The following is a 13473-nucleotide window of genomic DNA, read 5'->3' as shown; positions in this document are numbered from 1 at the left end:
TATCCTTCAGAGAGATTATGTAATTTTGATCTAATTGTGTGTTATCAACCGTTTTATTGCAATAGGCTCCTTTTTCCCCACATTTTGTACTGAGAGATGGGTTTTTTTTGTCCAGACAAAATGTGAGAAATTCCTCCCGGGACGGAAACGGTGGAACTGGACTGAGTTACTGGTAATAAAAGATCATTAACGTCACACTCAGGCTCGTATTCGCTGATAGAATGACTCACGCAGAGGACCTCCTCGCTGCAGACACTTCACATGTTCTACGAGAGCGTCCTCGCTGTCATTCTGCAGAAATTAATGCTCCGTTGCCTACATTTTCAACGCAATCTTTCAAACAAAAGTAAATGGAAACGTCCGACTGTGTTAAGCTTGAGCAGTGAGGGGAACTACTCAAAACAGTCGTGTGTTAAAGTTTCCACATTGAAGAGTTTTCCCCGTGCTGTAGCTCGGGCTTCAGTTAAGTTATAGTTAAAGTTTTCATCTACATCACAACATTTCACACAACTGGTCTCCGGGACGTCGAGTTTTATTCACCATATATTTGATTTGTTAACAAGGAAGCAATTAACCTCATGCAAAAACACCAAAACCTTTGGTTAATAAATCAAATTAATGAAACAGTTCATCGTACCTTAACTGACTAAAAACGTATCCCCAACCCCAATGATTTATCTCTGCAGCAGCCATAACGTAACCAAAGCCCCCAACCACGGCGAGCAGCAGTACGGGAAAAAGCCATTTTAAGTAATAAATCCATGAGTTTGACAGTTTCACTGAAACCAAAACTCTCCACAGTTATCCTGTTTTTTAAAGTTATCATGACAGCAATGATATTATCCTTCATCGGCCTTAGTGGGTTACCAAATGAGGCCACTGTGGTTTCATTGAAGTGCAGGAACGCTGAGCAGCACTAAGACTCAAACAAGTCGCCATCAAAAAGCCCAAAACATCCATAACTGCTAAAAGCTACCAAAATTGTGCCAGTAGCCAATTAAGTCCCCCGACTGGTGCATTATGTGTGGTCCAACCAACAAAACCAAGCAACAAAAACACTTTTCAACTCTCCACAAATATCCTTAAAATGGGCTTACAAAGTGCATCATTCACATCACATCTGGATGGCTCACTGATGAAGCCTCCAAACTATCCTGACAAGAAAAATAAGACCTCCAGGCTCATGTTTGCCCGCTGGCTCGGCCTGTGGAATCACAGTTGCGGCACACTCGCAGCTTCCCAATTAAAAATAAAAAATAAAAAACCCCAGGATGCATTTCTGCTGACTGAGCGTGGCATGCCGTCTGGGCAGACACAAAACCAACACGCACAACGGGACGTCAAACCACCCAGACGCAGGGCGACCAGCAGAGGGTTGAGTCTACTTTAAAAGTTCCACATTATCTTGGATTTATCTTCTGTTATCAATCAGTTTGAAAGAACTCTTCTCTTTTGTTCCACCGACTCACCCTGGGGGGGGTTTAAAGGCTCTTTTTTTTTTTTTTGATTTAGGGGTTTTGGCTAATTCTGCAGATCACAGGAGTTTTTCCAGAGAGCTTCAGGGAGATACTATCTGTCTATAAAGATGTTTCTGATGTCAGACTTTGCAGAAAGACCAAAAAACAACTGAAAATGATGAGTTACTTTGCTCCTGGAGAATCAGATTCAGGTATTGAGGTCACGTCAGTGCAGAGACATCAACTTTAAACACTTAGACAGATGCTGTTGGAGTCACCTGCCTTTTATATCTGTATTTGACGGCTTATTTCAAAATCAAGAGCTCAAATCATGAGCTGTCCTAAACCTAACCAAGTAGTTTTGGTGTCTAAACCTAACCCAACTGCAACTGAAAACTAATCATAGATATAAATATAAGAAAGCTGAAATATTTATGTCTACAAATCAGCTCACATGGGATTCAAACCCTGATCTCCTGGATGAAAGTCTCACACATGATCAGTTCTTCCACCACAACCACAATCATCTGAGGAATGTAAGATAAGTTATTCATTTATTGGTCCCACGACGGGGAAATGTAAAAACCAATGTGAGCTCACGCTGGTGTTGTAGATGCTAAACCTGGTTTTGTTAACTGTGTTAGAGGAGTCAAAAATAGTGTGTTGATCCAAAAGAAACATGTTTTTGTGGATATTACATTTGAAGAAGTGGGCATCATGTCATATTAAAGGCCTGGACATTAACATATTTACATGCTTCTGCTGACTGAACAGTCCCTTTATTGTGAATCTTTCAGTAAGTAGAGTAATTCAGTAACAGTTTGCTTGTTACTTGTGTTTTCTTGCACTGCAACTCTATTTTTGCTTATTTTTATTTCTTTTGTCTCTTATTTAAATCTCCTTTTATAATGTGTTTCTTTTGCAGTTTGTCACAATGCCTTTAATGCTGTTTTCAGTGTTTAGTGCCTTGTTGTTGTTGGAGAGTGCTGGACAGATAAACTTCCCTTGCGTTACTGCCACAGAGAAAATAAATTCCTGATGAGTGAAAAGAAAGCAAAAGCGTTGCACCTCGGACCGAATCATCTGAATAAACGATGACATCCCACAATTTCACAACGAGGAGCTGAAAACGATTTCCAAAGCCTGACGGGAGCCTGTGAGTGTGAGACTGACGGACAGGACGAGGAATTAACTGCACTCAGAAACATTTAGACACATGAGAACAGCCTTCAAAGACCATTTCATCCTCGGACTAAATGGATCCCTCCCCTGACAGGACGAGCTGGATTAAGTGTTTTGTGTTTTCTAAAAACAGATGTTGGAAAAGGGTGTTTTTTTTTTTTTTTTTAATAATCAGGTCATCGAAGTGACACAGAGCAAGCCTGTTAGCTTAAGGAAGCGTTAGCCTTAATGATGCTTGGATAGAGAGTTTCTTCATGTCTCTCTGAAGTGCCAGTGAGCCCAATTTAGCCCCAAGAGTTTTATGATGCTTGTGTAATGTTTTTAGTGGAAAGAAAGCAGAAAATAAAGTCCTAATGGGTGGAAAGTCTGTCCTGACGTCTTTACTGCAGAAATTCATATTTTATTAATCAAAAAAAAAAAGGAGCTCAGATCATTTTTCATCTCTGGATGTGATTTTCTATGAAATCAGTCAGTGCATCATCCGTTTCATCCTAAATCTGGGCCGCGATCTTCAGCCACAGTGTGCATGCTGCTGCGAAGACACACTGAGGTGGGATCAGACCTGAGCAGGTGCGACGGGGGGTCCAGGACTTACGTGTCTTTCCGTTCTCGGACTGGCGCAGACCTTCTCCCTCTGGGTAAACAGGAACCACAGTCACGCTGTAGGGAGTGTCCGACAGCAGGTTCCTCAGGACGGTGTTGGTGGTGCCGCCGGACACCTGCTCCTGTTCACACACGTAAGCAAAACTGAGTTATTACACAAAGGTTCTGCGCTCCATCTGCCAGGATCACAGAGTTACTGAACTGTGGGTGAAAATAAAACCTCAGATTGAGTCAGAACAAGTGCAGCTTCTGCTCCTTAACTCAATGACTCAATATGGTCTGTAAGTGAAGCTGTGATCTCAGGGGTTTCAGCACTGCGCTAAAGAAAGAGCTCTAACTGTCTTAATTCATTCTAAAGAGGAGTACTTAGAGTGATCAGGAGCATCAGGTGGGCTCACAGAAGAAAGACAGCACGGCAACAACTTTGCCAACAGACGGATGAACTCTAAAATCAGTAAACTCCTTTTTTCCCACCACTTTGACCTTTAAGATGATAAAAGACTTGTGGCACATCTTTTTAGCTCCCTTCAGAGTCTACAGCTGTAGCAGCAGCTCTATGAAGCTGCACTAGAGCACAGTAGCTTTCAGCTAAATGCTAACTCTGCTAAGGTGTTCTTCTCACCGCCCATGTTTTGTTTTGTATTTTGTGGTCTTGTGCGTTATTTTCCGTTTTATTTTGTAGTCCGTCTTGTCGTGTATCACCTTACTTCCTGCCTTTTTGTGATCCTTGATCCTTTGTTCCTTGTCAGTTCATCTATGTTTGTTTTTTTTGGCTTTGTGGTTATCTGCTGTGTTTCTGATGACTGTTCCTGGATTCTCGCCTGCACCTCGCTGCCTTTACTTTGATTGTAAGTTTTTTTTTGCTGTACCTGCCTTGGCAGCCTCTGGACAGATACATCAATGCGGCTGTCTGGAGACCAGGAATGTCTGTGCAAAGTTTCCTGGAAATCCATCCGACAGTTGTTGAGACATTTCACTCAAAACCACAAAAAATCAACCTCACAGAGGCGCTAAAGGAAAAGTCCTTGGGTTTCATCCAAAGACATTATTACATTGTTTGAACTAAAGTTAATGGAAATCCAACAGTTGTTAAGATGCTTCAGTCTGGACCAACTGACAGACCTACACTGAGCGATGCTGCTGTCTAGAAACTAGGGAAGACGCCTGCAGAAGCTGCATCAACAGTTACAGACACTCCAGCACTCTTGTGGACACAGTCAGATGTCTCACCATGTCCTCGGCGCCTCCGGACACGGGGACGTAGAAGATGCGGTACTGCCGGACGTTGCCCTCCGCCGGCTCCCAGCGCACCTTGAGGGAGCTGGTGGTGGGATCGGTGACCTGCAGGTTCTTCACTCCGCCCAGAGCCTCTGTCAAAACCAAAGCACAGGGAGCCATTATCATGATCGTCAGTTTCCTGTCGGACTCACAGAAAGTCAGAGCAGCGGCTAAAGTACGACTCTTTCTTTGACCTTGTGGGAGCAGCAGAAGGGTGAGGCCCCATTAGGGACCCCTGCTGACTTCCAAAACATCTTTCCTTGTTTATTTAAGTTACCTGCTGTTGTCATTACACCAAATTATCTTGTTAGTGTTTTGTCATGCTTGCAAACACACTATATTTGACACATTTATTAAATTAACACCTGAGGTAAATGATTTCACCTTTCTAGCACAAATCAGACCGTTTATACACAATAAAATACCAAAACCAACATATTTTACTCATATATTTAGTCTTTAAAGTCGTAGTGCCTTTAAAACAAGTACAAAAACATTAGTCGTCACATATTCATCTTGATTTTATATTCAAACAAACTAAGGATGAGTTTGACGAAGCTCTTTGTGAGCCAGATGTGGTGTCAGCTGCTCTGCGGTGGCCGAACTCACTTGTCTTTCCGTTCTCCGACATGCGTTTCCCCTCCACGTCCGAGTAAAGAGGCACCAGCGTCACTTTGTACACGGTGTCGGGCTGCAGGTCTCTGAGCACCGTGTTGGTCGACATACCAGATACCTGAGTCTGTGCGGGACAAGAAAAAGACAGAATGTCTGTGAAGGAGCTGAATAGTTAATAATTGGTGCCATTAGGATTATTCTCCAGTTCTGTTTAGTTTAGTTTAACTTGAAACAGACCTTGTAATGAGATTGTTTAGTCAGTTTAATTCACTTTAGCAGAACTAAAACAGAAGGAATCTAAACTAGCAGCTGTTAACAAGTATAGAATTATTATTATTGTTTCTCTCCCGGCAGATAACAGACCATGCTCTCGGTTCCTCCGGCAGCGGGGACGTAGATGACTTGGTACTGCCTGACGTCGCCGTCCGCCGGCTCCCAGCGGACCCTGAGGGAGTTGGTGGTGGGGTCGGTCACCTGGAGGTTCTTCACTCCGCCCAGGGGCTCTGAAAAAGAGACGGGACACATCACAGTCCAGCGCTGGACGGGCGGGGCCCACCCCCGTCAGGACGGTCCAGATGTCTCAGAGTCGGGGAGGTTGTCGATCAGAGAGGAGTGTTTTTTTTTTTCCTTTCCTGCGACTGTCTAAACTTTCTGGTATTCAATGAGACAAAAACATCCCTATTAAGAAGTTTTTTTCTAGACTTAACTGCTGCAAATAATCCTTGGCATTTGTTTTGTCCTGCAGGGTGCACCATATGGGCAGGTTTACCACATAAGCGGCATCCAGATGTACCACAAGTTGCCTAAACTCTCTGGCATTCATTACGTCCTTCTGTGAGCCACAAAAATCCATATACACAAGCCTGTATTATCATTCTGAGTCTTTAAGCACCATACCGGTGGTTTTCTGGCATGTTTTAGCCCATTAAATACAAACTGAGTTTACTTTGAATTACTGGCAGGTTTTCAGATGGACTTCCTGTCTTCCAGGCGGCTCAGTTCATTTAGGTATTCTGGGAGAGAGCGGTGAGGCTGTTTCATGCAGCGGCTTATATAAGATCATATCCATCAGCTGTGCTCAGGAACACATAAGTCAAGCCCTCTTATACAGGAGTTTGCTTGTGAAAGTGAAAACATGATCACAGTCTGCTGGTTAAAGCCAAAACCTCCAAACACGGTGTCTGCACGGGTTTAAGGATTTCCTGCAGCTTTTTACTGTGGAAATGTCTCGGCTAAGATCAGAAGAAATGAAAGAAATGAAGCCGTCGGTTTGCTGCTTCTTCTGCTTCTTGAACAAGTACTTTTCATGTTCTTTTTTTTAAAACTGTACTTCTTCTCTTCACGTGAGTTCATCTTTGAGCCAGATAAAGCCAGTCTTTATCTTTTTACTTCACTACTTTAGCCTTTGATCCCTTCGTTACTGCTTGTCTGCTCTACATGAGAGGACTGACGTGATGAGAGGTGGAGCATTTTGCCTGGATGAGTTTACTCGCTCAGATTTTGTAGCAGGCTACAACGGTAAATGGGTTCTTTTTGTCTTATTGTGTTAAATGTTCTTGTTTTCTATGTTGTCGCGCTGTCGCCTTCTCACAAAGTGTTTTTCCACTTTCAGGATGAGCGTCTCATCACCTATGTTGTCTAAAACCATCTGACCAGATTTTAAGTAATATTAATATAGTGATGTGATACTCTGTCTGCGGAAGAGCTTTTATTTTGAAAACTGACCGGATGCTGTTTTCTGTTCCTTCCTGTCCAGCTCATCTTCAGGTGGAATCACAAACACAAACATTTGGGCAGCACTTGAAAGGTTAGAGCACAACTATGCACCTAAGATCACCAGCTCTAGATCTGCTGCTTTTGTTCATCGTCTCTGCGCCTGTGAGCTGTGTTGAGTTACAATGAAAACAAAGATCTAATAGATACATAAATCATGCAAACGACAATAGCATGAAGAGAATAATGGGAGTTTTATAGTAGCAATAAAACATTGGATCTCTGAATGTTGGAAAGTCCCCAAATGGACCCACAAGGAGAGATCAACCAGACGCCATGAAGTAAAGACTTCGACCTCCAGGACTGTGAACAATGGGTACTTTTCAATTCCCCTAACTGCCTCCATGTCTTCCTCACTTACATTTTTCAGTGTTTCCCATTAAGCACATGAAAAAGAGGCGAGGGGACTCACAGATTTAATGAAAGAAGACATCGTTTCCTCTTAGGTGATGAGAGAGACAATAAGGTCCTATAGAAATCAGCTCACTGGTTTTCAGTAGAGAACGAGCCTTCATTGTGTTTTATCACGTGCTGAGAATGTGTTTCAATAGGAAAAACATGACATTATTATAGTAAAGATGACATTTCAGAACATCTTTTATGGCCTGTGATCCTTTAAAAGTGTATTTTATGGAGTAAGTAGTAGATTTCTGTCAAGAAAATGAGATTGAAAGAGATTAATCCTGAACAAAATGAGCTGTGGTCACGCTGAAAGTTAGATCTGTGAAGTTTTGAGGTTATTTTGGATGCATCTGAGTGAAGAATATTTGACTTTGTTTAATGTCAGATGCATTCCTGTCTGCTAAACTCCCATCTGACACGAAGAATCCGACAGATTTGATTATGTGGCTCTCTGGAACGACGCACACGTGCTTACAGGAATGTGAACTGTGTCCACTGTTGCGCTCATGTGGACGAGAGCTGAGTCACTCACTTGTCCTTCCCTTCTCGGCCTGCCGGATGCCCTCCACGTCTGGGTAGACGGGAACAACCACCACATTGTAGACGGTGTCGGCCTCCAAGTTCCTCAGGACGGTGGTGGTGGTGCCTCCTGACACCTCCTCCTGTTCAGCACAACGTTAAAGCCTCCATCAGCACGATAACGACTTAATCTGATAAAGGTGTGAATGTGTGTCTGTAGTGACACTTTGGAGGCAGCTGACAGCATGTAACACAACCTTCACATCAACTGTAAGAGGAGTCAGAGTTAAGTGAAACAGCTCCCACCATTCGCTCTTCTCCTCCGGGCTCAGCTGCGTAGAAGACCTTGTAGCTGAGGACGTTTCCCACCGCCGGTTCCCAGCGAGCCGTCAGCGTGCTGATGGTCGGGTCGGTCACCTGCAAGTTCTTGACTCCACCCAAAGGATCTGAGGAGAGGGAGTCTCAGTTACCGCTGAGAGGATTCGCTGATTCACTTACAAACCTTTGGAGGAAAGTCTTCCTCTGTCTAATCAGGGAGTCGGTTAAAGCTCCTCCTTTAAGCAAAATTCACTTTCACATGTCTTAATGTCATAAATATGTGTGTGAAACAGCCAAACTATGAGAAAAGTCTGTCCTCTGTCTTTCTCCTGCTCCATCTTTCAGTAAGTGAGTGCAAAAAAACACAGTTTAGATTCTGCTCCCTTTTTTTTTGCTCTATTGTTTTTTCCTCGCTAACTCCAGCTCCAGCTCACACGGACGTGCTGAGGCTGAAAACAGCTGCAGCGTCTGTCGGGGGAAAATAATGTGTTTCTGAACATTCAAACAAGCTCCAATAGGAAGAATATTGGTATTACTAGAATATGGGGCCTTTAAATGACAAAAAGGGCAGCACCATATACAACACAGCTTATTTAAGTGCATCAAGTCTGTGCCAAGTCTGGTTTCAAAATAAAGTGTTAACACAGTATATTCAATTCAACTTTATTGATCTCCCAAGGGGGGAAATTCCATTTCACAGTGGGGGGGAAGTGGGGGGGGGGGGGGAACATGAGGAGAGAGAGAGGGGAGGAGAAAAAACCAGACTGTACTCATGTGGAGTGCAGTGTGGGATCGGTAAAAAAAACCACATCACATGACAGTAACACTATATGGTACATGACATGGGATTAATGGGATTATATTGACAGGAAGCATAAAAAAATGGTGTTACTTTATTCTTTGATATTGATGACTAACCTTTACTGTTTAAATTTAGAGGAGTCACATGTTAAAAGTCCCACATTTCTACACTGAAATGGTCTAAAAGAGTTTATTATCTACCGCAGCACTGTTGCTATGGTTACCAGTCGAGCTGCAGAGAAAATGGTGGTGAAACTACGTTTTCTGTGAACTTGGCAAACGTAACGTTGTTTTCAAAGAATTTTTGCCACCTAATGACAGATGAAATGATGAAGTTTAAAGCTATTTTTGGTGGTAATAATGATCTGAAGTCGGTGCTGCATCGCTGAGATCTGTCATGTGGAAAAATGTATTTCTATCTCTTGTATTCGTTTAGCAGAAGTCTTTCATCTGGAGTTAAATTAGTGTGTTTAAGCTGTAAAAACTACTCTATTTATGTCTTTTTTGTTTTAGTGGTGAGAGGTTTTAACATTTTATGGTCCCCTGTCAACCTGTAAGTCACACATCTTTACGTCTTTATTAGGTCTCGGTCAGTGAAAGATAAATTGAGCCCATGTGGGCAATGAAGTTGTATTTTACTCTTTTCTATTTTTCTTCCATATTCATAAGAAAAACAGAGTGAAATTAGTTCTGGCTCAGCATCGTTCTCCTCTTTAGATCACATCCTTCAGCTACAAATCAGCCCACAGACCCATCTGCACACACTTGTTTTTCCGTTTTCCGACTGCGGCTTGCCCTCCATCTCGTGGTACACCGGCACGACGGTGACGGTGTACTCGGTGTTGGGCTCCAGGTTCTTCAGGACGGTGGAGGTGGTGGTTCCAGACACCTGGTCCTGGTGGAGGAGGAGAGAAGAAACAACTTTGAACCGGGTGAACTCCAGGATTTGGAGAACTCTGAGAAAAGCCATTATCAAGAGAAGAGAAGTTTGGCAGACGCAGAAAGACTCTCAGACTGAGCGATGTCACAGTTTAATGCGCCGCGAGCCCAGTTTTCTTGGATACCGTCTTCGCACAGCTCAGCAACAGGAACAGCAGAAGCTCGGAGATAAAGACGGATTAAAGCGGAGAGCTAAAAACTGTCCGTGGGCAGTCTGGGCCTTCGAGCGAACCACTAAACCGGCAGCAGGATGGAGCGCACATGCCTGCCTTCGTCTGCATGCACTCCCCCAGCTTCCACTGTAAACACACTGTTGTTCTTTGTCCATTTAACTGAATAGTAAATCCTAAAAATCTGCCAATAAGCTGAGATCATTTCCGTCGTTTCCAAACCAAATCATCTTAATTTCATGACGACTGTTGAACCAAGTGACTTAATCTTGAGGGTAATGAAATGGACCCCCCGGAGCTATTGTCACTGCTTCATAGAAAACAGCTGAACGTCCTTGGAGATGAGTTAAGCTGTCGAATGTTTTCCATTAGTTGTGAGTAAATGTAGACTTTAAAGGCAACAGCATTAAGCAGCGGTTTTCGCCTCCAGATAACTTGATATTCTGCTTCTTCCAGGACGAGAGAGGAAAGTTCTCCTGCCTGTAATCATCTCACGCCGCCGGCTGTTCTCCGCCTGAGAGGAGTCGAGTTTGAGGCCAAAACAAAGATGAAGCTCAAGACTCAAACATCATAAGAACGACGGCTGAAGAGCATTTAGTTTTAACCTCCGAACACATTCACAGGAGGAGGAGGAGGAGGAGGAGGAAGAAGAGGAGGAGGAGAGGGTGGTAGAGGAGGAGGAGGAAAAGGAAAAGAATAAGGGGAGGAAGAAGAAGAGTAGAAGAAGAGGAGAAGAAGAGGGAGAATGTGGAGCAGGAGGAGGAAGATGAGGAGGAGGAGAAGAAGAGGAAGAAGGAGAAGAGGGACGAGGAGGAGAAGATCATGATGAAGAAGATGAGGAGGAGAAGGAGAATGTGGAGCAGGAGGAGGAAGATGAGGAGGAGGAGAAGAAGAGGAAGAAGGAGAAGAGGGACGAGGAGGAGAAGATCATGATGAAGAAGATGAGGAGGAGGAAGAGAAGGAGAATGTGGAGCAGGAGGAGGAAGATGAGGAGGAGGAGAAGAAGAGGAAGAAGGAGAAGAGGGACGAGGAGGAGAAGATCATGATGAAGAAGATGAGGAGGAGGAGGAGAAGGAGAATGTGGAGCAGGAGGAGGAAGATGAGGAGGAGAAGAAGAGGAAGAAGGAGAAGAAGAGGGAGGAAGGAGGAGAAGATCATGAAGAAAAAGAGGAGGAGATGAAGAGGAAGACGAAGGAGAAGAGGGAGGAGGAGGAGGAAAAAGAAGCCAAGAGAAGATCATGAGGAAGAAGAGGAGGAGGAGAAGGAGGATGAGGAGACAAAGGAGAAGAGAAGAAGAGAAGGAGAAGAAGGAGAATAAGAAGAAGGAGCAGGAGGAGAAGAAGTAGGAGAGGGTGGTAGAGGAGGAGGAAAAGGAAAAGGAAAAGAAGGGGAGGAAGAAGAGGGAGGAGGAGGAGAAGAAAGAGAAGGTGGAGCAGGAGGAAGATGAGGAGGAGGAGAAGAGGAGAAGATCATGGTGAAGAAGAAGAAGAAGAGGAAGGAGGAAGAGAAAAGAGAAGAGAAGATCATGAGGAAGAAGAGGAGAAGGAAGATGAGGAGAAGGAGAAGAGAAGAAGAAGAGAAGGAGAACAAGGACGAGAAAAGGAGAAGAAGAATGGACACTTCCTTGTCTGTATTTATTCCTGCTGTTTTCCACCTTCAGCAGCTTTAAATATAAAAGCAGCTCAGTTGAACGCCGACCTTCAGCGCTGATGTCTGAACGCTCACTGACAACATTCACTCTCAGCCTGAAGTGTCTGCTCTCAGTGTATCCATCAGCTTTTACTGCTTCTCTCTGCTCTGTCCATCAGCAGCTCGTTTCTTTACGCCACGTCAAACTCTGGACGTGCTCCTTCACTTGCTTGTGTTTTTCCCAAACAGCACATTATTCACCAAAAGGGTAAAAAACAACCGCAATAAAAGACAGATGAAATTACAATAAGACAAAAAAAGATAAATAACGGCCTGTCGGAGAGAGAGAGAGAGACAGGAGGTTTAATCTCAGTTGATTTGTCTCTTCTGACTGTCGCTGAACAATCAGTTTGACTTTGAGGGAGCTCAAAAGTGGTTGGAATTAAAACAAATATATCTTGTTTCACATTTCAGGCGACCATAAAAACCACAATGCTAATGGGGCACGGATGAAGTTCTCTGCTCATGGTTAAGATCCAACATCTGCAGCTGGCAGATCCCGACAGTTTCATAAAACTGGCAGAGTTCTGCCTTCAGTTTTCAGCGAAGATCAACTCGTCTTAAACCCGGTGACGGATCACCAGCCGGCCGTCTTACCACATCCTGCTCTCCTCCTCCGGCGGCGGGCACCCAGATCACGATGTACTCGCGGACGTTTCCCTCGGCGGGCTCCCAGCGGACGTTCAGGGTGCTGGTGGTGGGATCCGTAACCTGCAGGTTCTTCACGAAGCCCAGCGGCTCTGAGCGGAAAACACACAGAGAACAGGAAGACAGTTGGATCGGAGAGCCGCACGGCTGCCGTCCGTCCAGAGGTCGCCGGCGTCCAGGGGGCAGTTTGCTCAGATGTTGGACGGAGAGAGTTGTGTGTTTGTGTCATCGATCAATAGCACCAGAGATATTAAAACCCAATAACTTTATCTCATTGTGTCCATGATAACGTAACATAGAACTCCTTTTTATCATCTATGAATGAACTTTCATGCTCTGCTTGGACCCTGATCTCCTGATTTTATGTCTTATTATTAAACATTTATTAGGTTTTTTTTGTTATCTTGTTATAAAAGCCCATCATGGCACATCTGGAGCGGTTATTTCTGGCAGAATTAATCAGGAATACATTGACATGCTTCGCTCCTTTGGCCAGCTTTTATTTGGAGAATAACAAAAATAAGAAAGAGAATTTAAACTAGTGATTAAGAGCAACTTCACAGAGAAGCGACAGTTAACACATAAGAGCTGCTAGAGGAGGAGGCCAAAATAAATAATACTAGAAAACTAAAGCAGCTTTAGCAGAGTTTATACAGTTTCATATAGAAGATTCTGAATTTCATCTTAAAGCGCCACACGACCGCAGCCGCAGATACTCACTCGTCTTCCCGGCGTCGGTCAGGCTGGGCCCGTCGCCCTCGGCGTAGACGGGCACCACGGTGACGGTGTAGCGGGTGTCCGGCAGAAGCTTGTCCAGGATGGTTTTGGTGGTGCTCTCTGACACTTGCTCCTGCAAAGACACGCGCGGTGAACTCAAAGCCACGCGGAACTGCCCTTTAACCCGAGGAGCTAAATTCCTAGCAGCCCCGAGAGCCCTGACCTTTGACCTCCAGCGAGAGAAAAGCCAAAACCCTCCCCTGGAGGAGCAGCAGGGTTTGACAGCTGAAACTAATACTTCTGTGCTGCAGGTCACAACCGCTGTGGACAAAGTTCACAACTTCACTGTTTTTAGGTCTTAA

General features: G+C 44.2%; 1 protein-coding gene across 1 annotated transcript in view; it reads right to left on the bottom strand.

Moving 5' to 3' along the window:
- Nucleotides 1–13473, bottom strand: part of col12a1b (collagen, type XII, alpha 1b) — a 131924-nt gene that overhangs the window by 45372 nt on the left and 73079 nt on the right. Inside the window, exons 37-45 of the mRNA XM_070849932.1 lie at nucleotides 13115–13244; nucleotides 12344–12486; nucleotides 9714–9843; nucleotides 8136–8275; nucleotides 7843–7972; nucleotides 5499–5638; nucleotides 5130–5259; nucleotides 4473–4612; nucleotides 3235–3364 (exon numbers count right to left, since the gene is read on the bottom strand). Coding sequence (XP_070706033.1) covers nucleotides 3235–3364; nucleotides 4473–4612; nucleotides 5130–5259; nucleotides 5499–5638; nucleotides 7843–7972; nucleotides 8136–8275; nucleotides 9714–9843; nucleotides 12344–12486; nucleotides 13115–13244 — 1213 coding nt within the window. The remainder of the gene's footprint in view (nucleotides 1–3234; nucleotides 3365–4472; nucleotides 4613–5129; nucleotides 5260–5498; nucleotides 5639–7842; nucleotides 7973–8135; nucleotides 8276–9713; nucleotides 9844–12343; nucleotides 12487–13114; nucleotides 13245–13473) is intronic.

This window comes from Pempheris klunzingeri, chromosome 18 (genome assembly GCF_042242105.1).
Source record: "Pempheris klunzingeri isolate RE-2024b chromosome 18, fPemKlu1.hap1, whole genome shotgun sequence".
Taxonomy (NCBI): domain Eukaryota; kingdom Metazoa; phylum Chordata; class Actinopteri; order Acropomatiformes; family Pempheridae; genus Pempheris; species Pempheris klunzingeri.
Note: the sequence above shows the minus strand (reverse complement) of the source record. Positions and strands in the feature narration are given on the sequence as shown.